This window comes from Cydia splendana, chromosome 27 (genome assembly GCF_910591565.1).
Source record: "Cydia splendana chromosome 27, ilCydSple1.2, whole genome shotgun sequence".
Lineage (NCBI taxonomy): Eukaryota > Metazoa > Arthropoda > Insecta > Lepidoptera > Tortricidae > Cydia > Cydia splendana.
The window spans coordinates 2,790,369-2,811,612 of NC_085986.1; the positions used below are offsets into that span (position 1 = coordinate 2,790,369).

A 21,244-nucleotide genomic window follows, 5' to 3' on the forward strand; every position below is an offset into this window, starting at 1 on the left:
GGGCTACGCCCGACTCTTTTAGTATGAGGGCGCCGAAGGCGCCCGGCTTTGGAACGCGGACATCGTGCCTCGTACGTCGGGCTACGCCCGACTCTTTTAGTATGAGAGCGCCGAAGGCGCCCGGCTTTAGAACGCGTACATCGTGCTTCGTACGTCGGACTACGCCCGACTCTTTTAGTATGAAGGCGCCGAAGGCACCCGGCTTTGGAACGCGTACAGCGAGCCTCGTACGTCGGGCTACGCCCGACTCTTTTAGTATGAGGGCGCCTAAGGCGCCCGGCTTTGGAACGCGTACATCAGGCCACGTACGTTGGGCTACGCCCGACTCTTTTAGTATGAGGGTGCCGAAGGCGCCCGGCTTTGGACCGCGTACAGGGCGCCACGTACATCGGGCTACGCCTGACCTTTTTAGTGTCGCCTTTTGGACCGAGTCCGGTGCGTCACATAGGTCCGTATCAGTATGCTTCGCCTGACCACTGCGAATTTTAACGAGGTGAATATACTAAGATTACTAAGCAACTTTTACCATGGGACCAAACCCGATCTCGTAAAAAAATTTGCTGATCTGGACTTCTATACCTATTCACGTTATAAAATATTGCAGGTCGTTAAAAAACACCATGTATATAGCGGCCAAACAAATTTCTTTTGAAAAATCCTTCTTGTATCGCCGTAGTCGCGTAACACGCGGATAGATAGAATCCAGAGCGATTGTAGATTCGTAGTTCGAATTACCTACCAGATAAATTAATGTTTTATCGGGTGCATGCAAGCAAAGCCGGGTGCAAAAGCTAACAATATGTATATATTTGAAATGTGCTAATTGAGCTCTTTCAAATGATATACAACACGTCATCATTACTTATTTTTATTTTTTTGGTTCGTGACTTTATGACCTCTAGAGGGCGCCGTGTTAATTTTTTTGTGACGTCATATAGCCTATAACCAGCGGACGATTAAGACGATTCGAATGACACGTCGTTTGTCAAATTTCAATGAGTACTTTAGAAGTTATGAGAGAACAGATGAACATACATACATAGATACATACATACCCACAAACATACCGGTCAAATCATAACCCTCCTTTTGCGTTGCCGTAGTCGGGTAAAAAGTAGGGCTTATGCTTACGCTAATTCTTGGGATTAATTGCCAAGCGGACCCCAAGGAGCCGTGACAAAAGGATGGCGACTTTAAAAAGAAGTTCAATTTGTTGGAAAGCTGGGTTTTGCAAGGGGATGCAAGTGCGATGCCGGTCTTTAAGATGGGAGTACATTGATTCATCAGCAACTGGCCGGAAAAAGCACGGGAGTCGTTAGAGGCCTTGTTCGATTGATCTAGAAAGTAAGTGGTCCCTTATTCCTGAAAACTTGATAAATATGTATAATGGAACTCACCATGAAAACCATTAAGTGCAGTTTGTGCCGACACCGCCTTCACTACATGCTGGCTTCATGATCTGTGAGAGAAAGAGAATATATTAATAAAAAAATAAAAAATATAGGCTATTGAAAAACCTCATGGTAAATAAATACACTGCTCTGCTGCTACAAAGATACTGCTCTGTACCCTTACACTAAAATGTAAACTATTGAGAAATCTCATAGTTCCGCAAAGAAGAAAAAAAAATGAATCAACAAAAGAAATCATATTATTATTATAGGATTTGTTGACAATATTATAAGAGAATCGGTGTTGAGAATAACCGGACAATCCGGAAATGCGAAACCATTTATGGCCAAATAACAAATAATTAAAACCGGTCAAGGGTGTGTCGTGTTTAAGGAAAAAACTCTGAAAAAAATTGTGTGATGGTACGAAACGTAACCACGAAGCGCGCTTTCGATTAGGCAGGCGTGGCTCACTCCGCGATTTCGTCGCGTCGGTACAAGTACATGCGGCCCACACCAATTTTGGTGTCTAGCCATAGTAGCTGCCACGCACCGCTGCGGAACGGACGCCTGCTCGCGCTTGCGCCACATAGCAGTCATAACCGTCGTAATAGACGCGTTTTATTAGAGAGTGAACCTTCTGTACTAGTACAATTATTTATTCTGTGAATTAGGCGGTTTATTTTAATTTAATTAGATATAGCTACTCTTAGCTCTCTCTTACATCTCTATGTAAGCTAAAATATGAAGTATCAAATAACTAATATGTCTCATAGCCACTAGGGCGGCACCAGAGTTATGCGCATAGTCAATAATATGACGAAACTTACCAAATATTTCTATCTCCGTCTCACAACCTCCATGTAGCACCATTTTACGAACTAATAGTGGCCTAATAACGACATACAAAGTTATCACATAGTATTTTAGTAAAACACTGGCTTTATACTTTCACAATACAAATATTTTCTATAGAATTTTAAATTATTTCATTTAAAGGGTTAATAATATCGATGAGGCATGATCTGAAACAAGGGAAAAAATATTTTGTTAAAAGGGTCGATCAACAATTTCTTGTTGTTATTCTGTCCCATCAGCCAGGAGACAATAGTAGCATAGTTTCTAGGTTGGAAGGTCAGATGGCAGTCGCTTTCGTAAAAACTAGTGCTTACGCCAATTCTAAGCGGACCCCAGGCTCCCATGAGCCGTGGCAAAATGCCGGGATAACGCGAGGAGGATGAACCTTATAGACAACATTTATGATTATTTATTAAATGTCCTTATATTCTTCCTTCTTATTGTCATAATCATAAATATTAATAGAATTGTATGGGGACAAAAATAACAGAATATAATATCCTGTAACACCAAACAGTACTGATGTGTTTTTGCTGATTATTATTTTTAAATATATTTTGATATGCAAGGGCGTAGCCAGCCAGTGAGCTAGGGGGTGGCGAGTTGATAGGCCTGTACGGATATGATGGTCGTTCTCGTCTACGTGACAGCGTGATAAAACGGTGTCCGTCACTTTCTATGCCACAAACAGTGACAATTATTTAATCACGTGGATAAAGATGGATAAGCTATCCATAATACGCCGGCTGGGGGGGCAGTGGCCACAGAGGGGCATGCATTGTATGTAAAATTTGAGCTCCGGGGGGGGGGGGGGGGGGGGGGCAGCTGCCCCCCCTGCCTACGCCCATATTGATATGAATTAAAAAATCAAACAACAGTCAAAACCGTCTACAACAACATGAAAGGGACCAATTGATTTAGATTGTCATAAGTGTCATATTTGATTCATATATTTTTTAAAGTTTTTATTTTTCTGCTGTAGAATAATAATATAAATACCTAAAAAAACAGTTCTCTGTGGAATAATGAAAGTTCTAATAAATAATAAATAAATAAATAAGTGTCATAACCCATAGTCCCTGTAACCAACATTAAAATAGCCATATTTTACCAAGACGGGACCTCAAAGTCTCATCATTGTACCGGTTTATTATTTTAAGCGAAGTAATTTAAACCGCTTTACACCAGGGACTGAATAAATTAACCGGTATTCAATTTCGGTATCTTGGTTGTTTATGTATATTATGGCACTTAATATAGCTAATCTGATCAATCATTATCCTTACCTAAATACTATTCTATAATATCAAAGAAATAATGTAAAAGCTATGAGATATTTTGATTTTTAGTTATACCAGTAATGGTCCCTGCTTTAGACTGTATATTTTTTATGAAAAAAATACAGAATATTCCCGGTTTGATCTCCAATCAGAATCAGATCTAAGTCTGGGAAATTACTGGTGTAATTTATAAGCATAGTGATATAATATAAGGTTATCCAGGCAAAACATGCAGTATCTTTTCAACTTATTCCAATATCAGCGATGTAGGACATAAGGAGTTTGTCAAATGAATATAAGAAAGAGATCCCTTATACTATAAGGGAACTATAAGGCTTATAGGGATAAGTTCGCCTTTGTAACTAAATTTATGTAAATTTCATGTGTGCCTATTTTTTGTACAAGGAAATGATTACTACTACAACTACTACTCCTTCTAAAATAATAAAGTCAATGCAGGGAAGACGGCCATATCATTTTTTTGGTTGGGAATACAATTGTAGGGACACAACTCTTGTTTGTATATGTATATGTATGTCACTCAGATACAATCAGTAAGGGAGATTCATCATTCTTTCTGCTCTACTCTTCTTCTTCCTCGCGTTATCCCGGCATTTTGCCACGGCTCATGGGAGCCTGGGGTCCGATTGACAATTCTTTCTGCTCTACTGACCTTCTGTAAGTCTATGTGTACAAACCCAAGAGTTAAAAACGACAAAAGAGCTTCTAGACCAGTGATGGGCAAAGTATGGCCCGCAGGCCAGCTCCGGCCCACAAAATAATTTTATCCGGCCCACCAAAGGTCCTGCAAAATAATTAGTATACGGCCTGTGAAATAATAAAAATGCTTTTTGCTGCAATTCTGAACCCTCTGAAATTTCTTAAACTTTCTGGCCCCTATGACGAAAGTTTGACCACCACTATTGTAGACCGTGTGCACTTTAATATATTTGATTGACTTTTTAAGTAAGGATATTGTGTTTGATTACCGCGATAGTTACTCATGAAATAAAACTACTAACTGGAACGGACTATAGCATGCATAATGAAAATAAAGTAAGTTTTCAAAACATGTACAATGTGTAGGATTAGTAAAATCTTTTTAAGTTATGCATTTGTACTCATTAATTCTATATTTAACTTGAACCATATTGTTGCTAAATATCCGCTACTGATGACATAGTAGAGGTTGCAGGAAAAGACTGGATGTACAATGCCAAACACAGACATTTATGGAAGAAATGGGAGGAGGCCTTTACCCAAACGGGATCACGAAAGGAGGAAAAACAACAGAAACAACAGCATAAAAACATATTTTAACAGAAACTAAAAAAGAGTTATGGAAATAAAGAGGCTATAATAATAATAATAAAATCCGCTTCAAGCCACTAATTTCAAAGCAGAAAAGGAAAATAAATTAATAACTAATAATTACTTTGGCTTTTGCAATTAATAATCATTAAAGGGATAACGAATGGATTATAAACATGAACAACGTAATTACAAGAAATTTACGAGTATAAAACACGAATACTGGCCCTAAAATTAAGCAAAATAAACGAAAATATTAGAGCATAACATAATAAATAAACATAGCCTAATAAAACGAATAAAAACCAACTGTACACACCTATATCCTTTTGCAACACTACATTGCAATCCCGTTATCACTGTTTCAAAACTTCATAACAAAAACATTAGAACTTATAAAGCGGATAAAACTACAAAAATACTATGGATAAACTACAAAAAAAGTTGTGCAAATGTTTTCATTGAACTGTCAAATTATTAACCGACTTTATTGAAAAAGACAACTAGCGTGCAAACAATGCATGACACGTGTCTTGTCAACTTGAACGGTTAATATCACTTTTTTTTCATAATATTTTTTTACAATAAAGGCTTTGACACTAAGCATATTAATCTAAAAATCCTAAAGGTTGTATATTTATTTTACTTATAAATTTAGTTTCGCTTGGTTACCCGCGACACAGACCACTGTCCGCGCGAAGCGGCCTTCTAATACTGTTTATTCTCAACGCGGGATAGCGAAACCCGGTTCGTTACCTACCGAACCGATAGTGTTCAATGCACTTACAATGCCATAATAATTACTTGAACAATTACGGATACAAATTCAAACCACGCTTTGGAGGTCGATTGCTTGAATCGAATAATCTTTTACTGTAGGACTAGCATTTAGTGTTATAATCATTCTTTAATAACTTTAATTATTAATTCCTAAGTTAAAATTACTGTAGAATTGAAACTTTGCGTGCAATACGCGCAAATACTTTGCAAGTTTGCATTGATAAGGAATTAGGTATTTTAATGATTTAATGTATAAATTCATTCGTGTTTGGGGCGCGTGCTTGAATTGATTCTATCGATTCATTGATGCCAGTGTAACTTTAATTGCTTCATTAATTAATAGTAGTAGGACTAATTATCAAATATGCAAATAGAAATTATAAACTAGGACTTGCTAGGACTTAGGAGGCGCTGAGAAATAATATGCGGCGTTCGTCTAAAGCTGAAAGTTGCCTCAATATTAAATCTAGATGGCGTTGTTGTCTTTTTCAGAAGGCCTACCGCCAAAGAGTATAGATAATTAATACGGAGTTACATATATAATATAGTTGGTCAAACCAATTTGTCAGTCAGTAAGAACCAGGAAAACTATACTCATCCTTTTCTTTTGGGTGCTAGTATAGTACTAGTGCAAGACAAAGATAGTATGATTCTCTCTGTCTATGATTGAAATGAGACAGTCCTTTGAAAAACTATATCTTTGCTACCGCGAAAAACGGATATCGAAATTTCGTTATTTGACTCTCCATATCTAATTTTGTTTTGGGGTCTCTCATAAACAATAAATACATCAAATTGTTAAAATGTAGATTTATTACATATTTAAAAATATAACAATAAATTATATTAAACATCTGAGCTGACATCGCTATCGTTATGAACTTTTCTTTTCTTCTTATAATACTCTATCCTTTCTTCTAGACTTGCTGGAAAAAAAGAAAAAAAATACCATTAGTATAGATAGACAAAGAGAAATAAGCATAGAGTTCTCTTTCCATACATGGATTTCCTTGCTATGTATTGACAAATTCTCTTTGGTATTAACAATGGGGTTGGCAACTGTCAAAGGTTTGCGTAGATGGCGCCATCATAGCTTGCCCCGTTCACTAGTTTAGGTCTAGGCGATTTGGCTTAAAGGGTTAGCATCCAGGGCATAAAATTCCATTAAAAAAAAACAAAAATTTAACAAAATTCTAGGGATTAACAGGAAAAGCTATGCTGGCGCCATCTGCTAAATACTTCGACCGGCCAACCCCATTGCCCTACCCATTCTAAAAACTAGAAGCTAAACACCATCTAGCGTTGAGTGGACTAACTATCTTATTTACAGATTTTCCTTTCCTATATGTTAACGCCATCTGGCGTTGAGTAGTTGTTTTTTTTTTAAGTTTTGTTTAAATTAAAAATTCATCAACCTGTAAATTATGTGCGTGATAGAGATGAATGATTCAAATAAGAAATAAATACCTAGTATCTTATTTTATAGAGAATTTTACTTAACACTCAAAATAATTACCAAAGTAAGTACTACATACTACTAAGGGATCATCCATTAATTACGTCACACGAATTTCTAGGTTTTTTGACCCCTCCACCCCTCCTTGTCACATTTGGTCACATTTGGCAAACCCCTCCCCCCTAGTGTGACGTCACATTTTTTCTACGAAATCGCCAAATCGAATTAAGTAAGTACCTAAGTATTATTAATATTTATCAAAATATTTTTGACGATATAAATATTAGTAATTTTATAACCCAAAACTGCTTAGGAAAGAAAATTATACGAATAAAAACGATTATCGTTTTAAAAACTTGTTATTTAAATGTACAGCGAATAAAATAATTTAAATAAATTTTCGGTTACTGATGAATTTAAAGTGACGTCACAAAGTTTGTGTCTCCCCCCTCCCCCATGTCACAATATGTCACATTTTCTTGACCCCCTCCCTCCCTCTAAACGTGTGATGTAATTAATGGATGACCCCTAACAAGAAATAAATATGTACCTCATATCTTATTTTATCGAGCATTTTGCTAAAGACTCAAACAATTACCAAAGTGCCTAATACTACTACTAACTACAAAATTTCCTGTCATCATTTTCGTAGTGCTACGCTCGTAGCGGATCCCAGCGTTTTCCCGCTTTGTAGAGAAAAGCTACTACGACCCGCACTCAATGTGTTAATTTTAATACTTACAACATGTCTGTCTCTCTAAAAGAGGCCTATAAACCTTAGGCTTCACGCCCTGTAGTAGACAATCGGCATGTGCTGTGACTCTGTCTCTTTCTAACACGTCCATCTCGCTTTTACACGTGTCTTCGTATTGTTTTTCTAATTGATGTAAGGCGTCTCTTATCATGGTAGATCTGAAAAAAAAAAATGTTTGGCAAAAATATTTTTTTTGGTATAAACTTTTATCGCTGACAATTCTGAAAACCCCAAACACAATTAGGTTGCGTTGTTTCATCACAGAGTTCCTATGGCCACCTCCTGTCTCCATCATCAGATCAGCTCGATGGTACCATAATATTGCATTGTCACCCGACTGCAACTGCAAATTTTCAGCTTCATTGGGAGTCGGAAGGTGTGTCAATGGGTTTTGATTTGGCATGAGTAAGACATGTTTTTAGGGTTCCGTACCCAAAGGGAAAACGGGACCCTATTACTAGGACTCCGCTGTCCGTCTGTTTGTCACCAGGCTGTATCTCAAGAACCGTGATAGCTAGACAGTTGAAATTTTCCCAGATGATGTATTTCTGTTACCGCTATAACAGCAAATACCAAAAAAAGAATATAATACATATTTAAGTGGGGCTCCCGTACAACAAACGTGATTTTTTTTGCCGTTTTTTGCGTAATGGTACGGAACCCTTCGTGAGCGAGTCCGACTCGCACTTGGCCGGTTTTTAATAACTTTAACCTTTTCGACGCCGTATCAAACACAAAAACTGTCACTCGGACGCCACGTCACCCAAGTGTCAAAACTGAAATTAAACTTTATGCATATGCACGTAGTCTGACCGATTAATCCGTCTTTGGCGTTGGACTTGCGGTGCGGATATATCGGTCATTGGCGTCCAAACGGTTAATGTAGTATAAACTTACTTGATATTATGGATAGTCCATTCACCCTGCAACTGAGTTATAACCGTTTTGAGTTCGTCTTTATCGTATATCCACTTTTGCGTTTGTTCCATATCGTAGCTGCAGTGGAACAGGTTTAGTGGGACGTCCAGCGCCATACTGTATTGTGGTTTCCTGTAAAATTTGTTGAAAAATAGGTATACAATTAAATGTGTAAATAAACTTGCTTATAGAATCTATCCTTTTTGGGAGCCAATTAAATAAAATATGGGGCGAAAAGGAAAGGGAAACTTGCGACGGAAGATATAGCGGTCGCGCGCATATCCTTTTATCTCAATAACTCTGAAAACATATTTTACAGTAAGTACATATGGTCCTATTTTCCCGCACTAGTGCGTAAAAAAGCATTTTTCGTGCGATGTCAAAAGTTTAAAGGGCCATATGTACTGTAAAACGTTGTACGATACACGTGCGAATAGGTAATTCTCAACTCGTGTCGATTTAAAACACTCCCTTCGGTCGTGTTTTAATTTATCGCCACTCGTTTCGAATTTCCTCTTTTCCGCACTTTTACCTATCGTGAATAACTATTTTGTTCAAAATGTTAGTCAGATCCCTCGGCTATATAAATAGCTATTATACTGCTAATATGTACTGTGTGCAGGGTTACGATATACAACTAAAAATAAATGAAAATTATACATGTTTACGTGTTTTTTTTTTTCTATCCAGCCAACTTTAACCTTTTAAGGTTTTGTTTGGAGTCTGCCCTTGCATATACTCGTATATATAGTCTAGTTTCCGTGTGAACTTATTATGGCATTTGCCCTCGATTAAATCGTCAACTATTTCAATATAATATTTGCGTTTTGGCTGCGGTTTAGGGTAATTATAGGGACCGTGCGCGTTGGAGGGTCTACCACCTTGTGGCCTGAATCGGAAACATATGTGCACATGTACCTACATTGCCAAAGCAAGTGCTACCATATACCGTTCTCGTCGGTACGTTTCCTTGTGCATAATAGGTTACATCTTGTGGGCTACATCGGAAGCATAAACGACACATTTACGCCTCGCGGCAAAAATCTGACGGCTCATATGCTGCCCCCTATAGTTCATGCACGGGGCCTATATGTAACGAAAGAGTTAAAGGCTATACCTATGTAACGAAAGAGTAGTAGTAAGGTGACGAAAGAGCTTTTAGCCGATCTTACCTGATAAACGGTCTTCTCCGCATTGATATTTTGTTTTTAATTTCGAGTCATAGTTCAAAACAATTTATGATATTTAACGTACCTCGGGTTTTTCTCAATATCCAATAGCTCGTTAATAATATCAGGGGACTCTTTGCCTTGACCAATGAGAAGTAGGACTCCCATAATACATCGTATCTGGTGCCAGAGGAACGCGTTGCCCACTATCAGTAGGTAGTACATTGTGTACGCTGAAATATATGAAAAATAATTTCGTATTAAAGTTGTACCCCCACCACAGAATAAATAATAGTACTAGGTACAGAAGACTCTCTAACAAAACGAGTCTGTTACGATTAGGACAGATATGACCGCTAGGTGGCGCAAGCGCCACGCGCGGCTTATGGCTAGCCACCAAAATTGGTGGGACGGATGTACTTGTAGCTACCTGTTGCAAAGCGACGAAATCGCGGAGTGAGCCACGCCTGCCTTGCATGAATCACGAGCCCTTTCGATCCTAATACAAGAAAAAAAATATCCCCAAAATTTCATACAAATTTTTGTTCGTTTTGTTACTGTCATAGAAGGTTGTATTGAAAACCGTAACCAAACGGACCAAACATTTTTGGGGCAAGTTTTTTTTTCAGTAAAAATGGAAAAAGCTCGTGATTCTGAGTAGAAATAATATACAACTTCCCAATTCTGACACAAAAAATTTTGGTACTACTTTAAATAGAAAAGCCATCAAGCATAAACATCTGCAAACGATGCTAGGGTAATTCGCCCCCATTTCTATGAGATTTGGCATCCAGGCCATAAAAATTCCATTAAAAAAACAAAAATTTGACACAATTCTAGGGATTGACAGACAATTCTATGATGGCGCCATCGGCTAAATACTTCGACCGGCCAACCCCATTATATTATACGCGAGGCATTTGTTTAATTTTCATTTATTTTCATTTATTTCGAGTAACGAGGACTCATAATCACAATAATATACAATTACATTAAAATTACATTAAACAAAATAAATAACATTAACATACACTATATATTCTAAATACTACTCACAGCACAACAAACATTATTTTAGAACATGCCGGTCGCAACAATGCCGCATGTAGGGGCAGTCGACTCTGTCGGCAATCATGGCCAGGACGGCATTGGGGCTAGCTCGCACCCTACGGACCAAGGCGGCACCGCGCGCGCGCATGCTCGCGGAGAAACACGCCGTGCGCGCCTCCGCGAACATGCCCGACGCGCTGCAGTAGCGAGGCAGCCCCATCAGCGCCCTGAACGCATTGTTAAACTGCACACGGAGGGTGTTGTAGGCTTTCTGAGTGTAGTTCGCCCACAGGCTGCACGTGTACAGAGACGTGCAGTACGCTCTAAAAAGCGTTACTTTCACGTCCCAGGAACACCTTGCAAACCTCCGGGCGATCATGTTAGCTCTAACACATAAAGCCCTCCGCTCACGCTCGATGTCAGCACTGTCCTTGAGGTCGGTCGTAACGATATGGCCAAGATATTTAAATTGTTGTACTCTTTCCAGAGGTACGCCATTCAGATATATAGGGGGCACGTCCAATACTCGTTTAGACCCAACCTCAAAGACCATATACTGGCTTTTAACGGCATTGTACATTAAACCGTGGTCACTAACGTACTCCTCACAGGTTTTAAGTAAGGTGCGAAGGCCACACATTGACGCGCTCAGCAGGACCATATCGTCTGCATAACTCAAGTTATTTACGCAAATACCATCCACATGACAGCCGATATGCCGACTGCTGAGCTCGACAATAAGTGCATTCATGTACAAGTTGAAGAGTGAGGGAGACGTTAGACCTCCCTGTCTCACACCACACTCCAGCCTGTACTCCTCCGACATCTCTCCTGCCCATCTGACGCTGTTGACCTGGTGTCCGTACCAGTGCCTGAAAATGTTAACTAGTTCCTGAGGCAAATTAATGCTCTCAAGCTTTCTCCATAAACGCTCGTAGGACACCATGTCAAACGCTTTGGATAAATCCAAAAAACAAGCGTAGACAGGGGTTTTACGGTCCGTGTAGTATCTGATGACATGCTTAAGCGACAGTATTGCACTTTCAGTAGACAACCGAGGTCTGAAACCAAATTGGTTATCATGGAGAGAAAGGTGTTTATCTAACTGTATATTAAGCATGCCATCAAACACCTTGGCAATGATGGTCGCAAGAGAGATAGGCCTGTAGTTGTTTGTATCTGACATGTTTCCAGTTTTGTTTTTCACTACAGGTACAACTACAGTCCTCATAAGGTCGGGGGGAAGATACGAGTGACTCACGCATAAAGAAAATAACATTGCAAGAACTCTAGAAATGTGCGGCCCGGCATGTCGGAGGTGTTCAACACTGAGGCCATCATGGCCAGGGGACTTGCCTCTCGTTATTGAATGAATCACTTTGGCTACTTCTTTCGCTGTAAATCTCACCAGTGTCCCCTCCAATTTGGCCTCAGTGCCAAACGAACTCACCTCGGTACGTGCTAGTGCTTGGACATGAAAGTGCTTTCTAAAAACGTCCGCGATGTCCTTTGGCTTACTTATTCCGTTGACGCTCGCCGGGAGGCCAGGCCGAACGTTTACCTTATTTGTACCCTGCCAGAAACCCTTAAAATTACCTCTGTCATGTTGTTTAGCAAGAGCATCCATTTTTATTTGGTCCTGATGATCCTGGCACCATTTTAATCGGGATTTGAATATTCTCCTACTTTCAACCATCTCATTGTATATGTACCCAGAGTTAGGCTTTCCGCAGAATACCCATTCAGCAAACTTGGACCTAGCCACGCGATGAGCGCCACTCACGTGTTTGTTCCATCCCATGATACTCGGACCTTTTTTACGCCCCCTAGATGTATTACGTCCAAGCACAGCAGACTCACTTAATGCGCCCACAATGTTAGCATATAGTCGGTCAATAACGCGGTGGTGACCAGGATCGTGACAATAATGGTCCGCACATATAGTAAAGTCATCACTAAAATCTATATTTCGCAAACGCTTATGACATTCCCGTCTATACAACTTTATATCATCGTCTGTTCTATTCCCCCATACTACCTTATTATAGTTATTACTAATTATATTACTATTTAATTGTTTAGGTTGTAGTATTTTTACATTACACTCGATAATCAGGGGAAAATGATCAGACCATAAACAATTATATTTAATATAAACATTATGAACAGCTGACGCAGCGGACTGCGTGACAAGACAATGATCTAACCACCTACATGACCCACAAGCCTCGCTTACAAAGGTGTAGGTATCGGAGTCCGAACCCAATATATCCACGTCAATGCACGCCCAGCACTGTTCATTGCAAAAATCGGTAAGTTCATTATAAAATAGTTCTTGTGGATGCGCGTTAAAATCACCCAAAATAAATACAGAGTCAACGTTATGGTCATTTATAATGGCACTTACCGCACTGAGACATTCCGTAAAGTCCGGCAAATTTACTAACGCGTTTGTTGGCATATATACGCTCATCACTATTATGGGTCGATCAGCTGTTTCAATTTGAATCGCGCACAGACGATTGTTGTCACACTTTATTACCGACACATTCCGAAAAACACTTGTTTTCCACAACAGGGCCACTCCTCCAAACGGCCTTCCACGCAATATTCCCACAGACGTATCCACCGCAGATGTACCTGTGTACCCAAATCCGTCATCGATTGTACTCAAGTACGGTAAATCATCCGGGAGAATCCAGGTCTCTTGAAGGGCTATTAAATCACACGTTCTGCATAACTCTCTGATACCGTCCACGGACCGCTTAACACTTTTACAATTAAAACTAGCGAAGGTGTAACTGCTTTGCATGTTATCTGTTTCCATTGTTATTTGTTTACAACGCCGTCTACAGAGCTAACTCCGTTCGAGTTTTTATATTTAAAGTTAACAAAACGCCTAAAGATAACTCCACGGGGCCATAAACTCTGATCCAAGTATACGTCCAACTTATTTTGTGGTACAAACATTTTAAAAGCAATATGATCCCTTTTATTGTTCATATTTATCTCTTGCATTTGCACCGTATCCTGAGTCTTTGAAAATATGTATTTAATTATGTCTTCCTTTGTAGTACTCTTGTTGACGTTTGAAATAAATATCGCAGTCGATCGATTTGCCGCTTTAAAATTGCACTCTAAATCCCTCGCTATACCGGCTTTGCCTTGAAAACGATACTTAGGTCTCGGTTTTCTGTGATAAGTGACCTTTTTCCACTCCGAAACCTCGTCATTTGTAGTTTCAGTTCGTTTATTCGTAGAATCATTGTTGTTTGTATTAGCGCATAGATCTAGCGTGGTTGTATCAACTGATAACGTTTTGTTTAGGCCGGTCTCGCTCGGCGTAAGCACATGACTCATCGCGCTGCCGTTATCGTTACCAGCTGACCGTTGCTGCATACTCGATTCAAAAACCAGTTTTTGCGCACCTACCTCCAACATTTTACTGCAATTTGGTTGTTGATGTACGTATGTTTCTTGCGTCTTATCATTACAGGATTCGTTTACAAGCGTCGAATTATGCAATAAACCCATTGGTCCACTATCCATCGTATTAGAAGCCCAGGCTCCTCTTTTATTATTGACTTTGCATACTGACTGGGGTAGCAGAGATCCGTTTTTGATTTCCATCAACTCTATTTGTAAGTCGTTCAGTTGATTTCGAGTGACATAGTTTGCTTTAATTTCGTCTATCTGAGCCTGTACACGTACAAGATCTTTTAAAAGTTTAGTGCAATCCAGATGGTCAAATAAAACCGGCGGTAATTTTTCCAACTGCCGGGCCACAAATACAGGGATGTCGTCTGGTTCAGTAGATTTAAACAAATTCACTATATCAGCCAAATCACGCTCCTCCTTTCCTTTATTTTTTCGGGTGACTTTTCTCGTACCCGCGGAGACTGCATCAAATAGCAGTGTCTTCGATTTCTTGATTTCATCGCTCGTGAAAGCCGACGTACATATCCGCATCAGTGTCACATCGTCAATCACCGAAACTTTATTCTGCACATACGCGAGAAGTTCGTCCACCACAAGACGACACGAATTACATTTAAGTATGTTCGACATTTTAAATTATCACGACACAATGGGAGCGCCGTAAGCGATAAGTGCACACCCACCCTTAACGGATGCGCGCGCGCGACTGATACATTTAATGATATACTAACGGCTATCTCCCTCCTCGTCCACGGGTAATATTGCTGCCATCTTCAACTCCCTCACGAACTGCGTGACGCCGTTCCCGACGTCCATCTTGCAGAGATGGCGCCAGTCCCGCGTGCCCGGGAGCTGCGCGCACGCAGAGCGCATGGCCGACAGGTTTAGGGCTCCGAGGGGGAAGTAATATTTGTATTGGCGTTGGGTGCAGTCGAACCTGGAATTAATACATTTTCACCACACCAGCTCGGAAAGGCTTACTTTGCACTTCAAAAACTGATAGCAAAGTTGCACTTTATTCACATGTGAGACAAAGTAATCAAATGCAAATTTTGAGTTGTTTTCTTATGTTTGCTGGTATAATTGACTTTTAAATGATGATTTTGGATGATAAATATTTAATAACATTCATTTGGATTTGATTTTGTTTGATATTTTACATTTAATGTTTGTAATGTGTTGTAAAAAAATTTGTGTTTCACTCGGGGGCAAATTTTGTTAAACCTCGTGCTTTGAAACCATCGCAACTCTCAAGATTTCATTTTTGGAATCTTTCGCTTGCTCGGGTATCAATATTAGCACGAGCGATTAAACAACAACTTTGCCCCCGAGTGAAACAAGTAACTATTGTAGATTGTATCATTATGGTAACATTCCATTTCTAACCGCAGCTGCATTACTGTCAATTTTACTATGGAAATTGACAATGACAGCGACGCGTTCAGTACCGGTAGTGCAGCTGCGGTTAGAAATGGAATGTTACCATTAGTAGGTATATTACACACAGCAGCAGCACAACAGTAATGTAAGAGATGTCTTAGGTCACATGAGACGGAAATGGTGCCTTTCACCTGAGTTAAACGATATTTTTCATTTCGAATGCGAAAAAAGTAAAATACATGGCTAAGTATAAACTTTTATAGTATTTCTTGGAGGTAATACATATTTTCAATAGGTAAACATTTTTAGGTAAAAGTATCGTTTATTTATGAATGGAGAGTTAAATATCAGAATAGATTTTGTACAACACATTTATTTAAAACTAAAATGTAATTAACTCACATTTATAGACCTATCGCGAATTTATTTTATTACCTTTATTTACCGACGTTTCGACATGTCAGTAAATGAGTGTGAGTGTTGCGTTTCGGACTATTGACAATAATTAACATTATGTGTAGTGGGTGGTTTGAAAATGTGATGTCTTCCCCCAAAACTTTTCTCATACACTTCTCGTCGGGTGGTTGCACAAATCTCTGTTTTGACATTTTGCTGGGACATCAGTCAGCCGCGACCACGGCCAGTGATACCTGTGTCGAAACGTCGGTAAATAAAGGTAATAAAATAAATCCGCGATAGACCCGTCTATACTATAAATGTGAGTTAACATGTGTTCAAAACGCAAAAGATTTAAATATTAATAATTGCTCGTAATAAAAGTAAAAAATGTACTTGGAAAGTAAAACGCTCTAGAGCAGAAACGTATTTCTTTCCGCACACTTTATAGATAAGCAATGGTCCACTTTCAGAGCATTAGAAAATAAAAAAATATTTACCTAGCGCTATACTCAGGCTTGTCACTCGGTATAGGCATCCAAGCCACAGCTCTTATCTCCTTAGGAAGCAGTCGGTTCAAGATCTTGCAGTACGGCATCTCTTTAGCGACATCGCCGTTTTCACCCTGGTTGCTACGCAGTGATATTGATATGACCTGAAATTTTGAAAATAAAATGTACTTAGAAATAAGAATAAATAATAAAATAAAAAATAAAATAGCCTTTATTTACAGCACTGTTTTTCAAATTGTGGATCACGACCCCCAGGGGCGTCGCGAAGCCTCTGCCAGCCTTAAAACAATGCATAAGCGAAACATTTTGTTCGTACTAAGGTCGCGTCATGAAAAAGTTTGAAAAACACTGATTTACAGACTAAAGAACAGTTGCACATTATCTCTCTATTATCTCCCATCTTTTGTATTCTTGGTCTGCTTGCCCTTCGGCAAAGGTCTCCTCCAACCTTCTCCAGTCTCTCCGATCTATTGCCACTCTGCTCCAGGTACGGCTAATTGACCGAAGCGTAGCGAAGGTCTACGTTTTGACTCGGGCATTTTGCTTTCGTATGTCCGTCCGGATGTTCTCCTCTACAGGTCACAATTCTCAACCGATTCTCGTGAAATTTTGTGACCAGATTCTATGATTATATAAAATTTTTATGTCAATCCAGTCTTTGGAAATTTTTAAAAATGGCGGTGTCGTGATACCTCGCGCCTAAACAAATAGTCGTATCGATATCATAAGAGTGTTTTCTTTTTGAGATATGTTTATAGATTAAAAGGCCAAAAGTTCAGAAAATTTGTATCGCTGATTTTGGCGGTATTTAGATATTTAGTTTTTACTCGAGAGTGAGTAGCCGAATTTCGTCAGCTTAGCTAAGAATAATGGCGCATTTTGCAAACATTCGCTTTTTTTGTTTGCACACAGAAAGTCTGGGTTCGATCCCCAGTAAGACTTAACTTTTTGTATTTTTTTTTTACTTAATTTTCGTATTTTTTTTAATAAATTAAAATATTTGTATTGTTGATTGCTTAGCAGGCAGCAGCAGGCTGGGCCTGCTACCCAGCCTCTACAAGCTGTTTTCATCAATAATCAACTCAAGAATAAGCACAGTATTAGAAGCCAAACAACCGGTGGAGCAAGCAGGTTTTAGGAAAGGATATTCGACGATAGACCACATACACACACTAGAATTAATCATAGAAAAATACCAAGAGCAGAGGAGACCCTTGTATCTAGCCTTCATCGACTACCGAAAAGCCTTCGATACCGTAACCCACACAAGTATATGGGAAAGCTTAAATGAACAAGGAGTGGATGATGTATACATAGAGGTCATCAAAAGTATATACAGAAGAAACTCAGGAAGAATCAAGTTAGAGTCACTCGGCCAAAGCTTTCCCATAGAAAGGGGAGTAAGGCAAGGAGACCCACTGTCTCCTAAGATATTCATCGCCATTCTAGAAACCATCTTCAGCAAGCTAAAATGGAGTAAATTAGGAATATACATACAAGGTACTTACTTAAATCATTTAAGATTTGCAGATGACCTAGTGTTGATAGCGGAGTCATGTACGCAACTACATCACATGACGGAATCCCTACACATAGAGAGTATCAAAGTAGGACTAGAAATGAACCTAAGTAAGACAAAGGCAATGACAAATAGCTGGAAAAGACCACTAAGTATAAATGGAAACACGCTGGAATATGTAGAAAAATATACCTACCTAGGAAAGAACATTAGCTTCAATAAAGACAATAATGAAACGGAAATAGAAAGGCGAATACAACAAACATGTAACAAGTACTGGAGCCTAAAAGGTATATTTAAAAGTAACATGCCAATAGCCATTAAAACTAAAGTCCTAAACTCAAGTGTCTTGCCATGTATGACATACGGAAGCCAAACTTGGAAATTCACGGCAAAAGCTCAAAGAAAAATCATTACATGTCAACGGGCGCTAGAAAGAAGCATGCTCAATATAAGAAAAATAGATAAAATAAGACACTCAAAAATAAGAGAAAAAACAGGAGCAACAGATGCCTTGAGCTATGCAAAAAGACTAAAATGGAAGTGGGCAGGCCACACAGCAAGGCTTACAGATAAGAGATGGACATTAATAGTCACCAAATGGAGAGGTCCACTTGGCAAAAGAAGCCGGGGCAGACCACAAATGCGTTGGGAGGAAGACTTAAAAAGAACAGCCGGCACAGACTGGATGGCGACAGCACAAGACAGGGACAAATGGGCAGCAATGGAGGAGGCCTTTACCCACTAGGGATTCATGAGTAACAACACATATTATAAGTCATAGTTTTATTTTAAATTTTTTATGTAAACACGTTACAATGAATAAAGGGCTTTTTTATTTTTATTTTATTATTGTTGATTGATCAAACCGCTGTGTGGCGCTGTCTTCGTGCACGGTCCCAATAAGCTATGCTCGCGAGGTCTGCAGCTCACAGAGCCACTAGTAAGTAAGGGTTTTAATTAATTACTAGCCTGTGCCTACAACGGTACTTCGTCCAAGTATTATTATTTAAATCCCTCAAGGTTCACTCTCTAACAAAACGCGTCTATTACGACAGATACGACCGCTAGGTGGCGTAAGCGCGAGCAGGCGTGCGTTAAGTAGCGGTGCGCGGCAACTACTACTGCTAGACACCAAAATTAGTGTGGACCGCATGCGACGAAATCGCGGAGTCAGCCACGCCTGCCACGGGTCAAAAAGAATGATGATTTGTGTTTTTATTTGTGTTTGTGAAAGTTTGAAGAAAGTCAACTAACCTGAGATTGGAAAAAGTGTGTGTGTAAATATATTAATAAAACTCACCTGTCCAAATGCGCTGACACCTTTATCTGTTCTTCCGCACCTATGGTACTGTGATGTTTCACGGCTCTGTAAAAAAACATTGTTTTTATTATTTTAGCCACCTCAAAAAAAAAAAAACTGCCAAGACTCTATTCCTCAGGAACTTTATGCATTGTGGATGGCCTACCACTTTCTAGTCAACTCATGTTAATAATCGAATGCTGCCCCTCACAGTTCAAGCATACTGGAAAGTCTGGCATAATAATTCAGCCTGCTGGGCACAGGCACCTCATGCGCGAGAGGGCTTGGGCTATAGTCCCAACGCTAGCCCAATGCGGATTGGGGACTTCACATACACAATGTTTTCCTTCACCGAAAAGCAAGTGGTAAATATCAAATGATAAATGTTGAGCCTGGAATATTGTGGCATAAATCACAAACATAAACTTGGCACGTATATAGGGGGCTCCTGCCAGTTCATGCACCACCTCACATTTTATTCAATCCTCTCACCTGAATTAAGCAGGACTTGGTCAGAGCATGAAAGAGATGATGCTCTATGGTCTGTGTGGTGTCTTCCTGCACTGCTAGCCCTTGGTAGTCCCAGCCAAAGTACAGGATACGGAGCAGTACTCTGCGGTATTGGCATCTGTCACAAATATATACAATGAAATGCATGTCACATAGGTATATTAGGTATCATTATTATCGGTAAATAAAACACTATTCTGTCTTTCCCCGGGACTCTATCTTCATACCAAACTCCATCTAATTTGGTTTAGCATTTAAAGAGTGAAGTGGTAACAGACAAACTAACAGAATTCTTTGATATATATAAACAAAAAGGTGACACTGACAGTCAATATGTAAGAAAACATAAAATGAAATTTTTTTGGAGCCTATCCAGGCCCCAATTTCACCACGGTGACAGGTGCGACAATTGTAAAATCACTGTTGCTGACGTCACAGGCATCGATGGGCTACGGTTACCACTTACCATCGGGCGGGCCGTATTCCTGTTTGCCACCATCATTGTTTTATTAAAAAAAACTTTACTATATTGGAAAAAAACAGATATCTCTTTTGCGAAGTTTCTGACAATTGTCAAGATTTAGAAGAATTGTAGGTAATTCTTGACAGGTAATGAGTTATATGTCGGAATTTCGTGACAATTGTAGTGTTTCTTGTGACAATTGTCATAAACTTAGCAAGAGAAATATCTGTTTTTTTCCGATATAATAAAGTTTTTTTTAATAAAACAATGATGGTGGCAAACAGGAATACGGCCCGCCCGATGGTAAGCGGCAACCGTAGCCCACGGATGCCTGTGACGTCAACAACAGTGATGTTTTACAATTGTCGCACCTGTCACCGTGGTGAAATTGGAGCCAGAAGGAGGAATAATAAAATGTGTTTTTTTTAGATATGTACTAACTTGCTAAAATCAAACGGTTTCTTTCTTTTTCTCTCAGTTTCCTCATCGCCAGAAATGTTTTTACTAATTATATTCTTCAGCTGTGCATTATGAGCTTCTAACTGCAATATTTTATCCACCAAATCCTAAAAATAAACATTTTAAATGAAAAATATGTTGTCTTATAGGTTATGATTGTCAAATCGCCGTAAGATTATAACCATACATCTTTATTCAAATTTAATAGCTCTTCTCTAGTTGCACTTTTAAGCTTCTTCGGTTTAGGAGGCACTGCGTCCATTTTATTATATTTTAAGTAATAAAATGAATGTTTAC

At 39.2% G+C, this 21,244-nt stretch overlaps 2 protein-coding genes across 2 annotated transcripts in view; both read right to left on the minus strand.

The window, feature by feature from the left end:
- The window catches only part of LOC134803770 (Krueppel-like factor 3), a 102,304-nt gene extending 99,933 nt beyond the window's left edge, over nucleotides 1-2,371 (minus strand). Inside the window, exons 1-2 of the mRNA XM_063776607.1 lie at nucleotides 2,222-2,371; nucleotides 1,398-1,459 (exon numbers count right to left, since the gene is read on the minus strand). Coding sequence (XP_063632677.1) covers nucleotides 1,398-1,409 — 12 coding nt within the window. The 5' untranslated portion in view covers nucleotides 1,410-1,459; nucleotides 2,222-2,371. The remainder of the gene's footprint in view (nucleotides 1-1,397; nucleotides 1,460-2,221) is intronic.
- A 4,048-nt stretch (nucleotides 2,372-6,419) lies between these two features.
- Nucleotides 6,420-21,244, minus strand: LOC134803741 (tRNA pseudouridine(38/39) synthase). Its single transcript, XM_063776561.1, has 10 exons — nucleotides 21,135-21,244; nucleotides 20,930-21,054; nucleotides 20,008-20,143; nucleotides 19,516-19,581; nucleotides 16,682-16,836; nucleotides 15,137-15,342; nucleotides 10,003-10,150; nucleotides 8,728-8,880; nucleotides 7,819-7,988; nucleotides 6,420-6,546 (listed from the first exon to the last, which is right to left on the minus strand). The coding sequence occupies exons 1-10, from the start codon at nucleotides 21,207-21,209 to the stop codon at nucleotides 6,467-6,469; spliced, it is 1,314 nt and encodes a 437-aa protein (XP_063632631.1). The 5' UTR covers nucleotides 21,210-21,244; the 3' UTR covers nucleotides 6,420-6,466.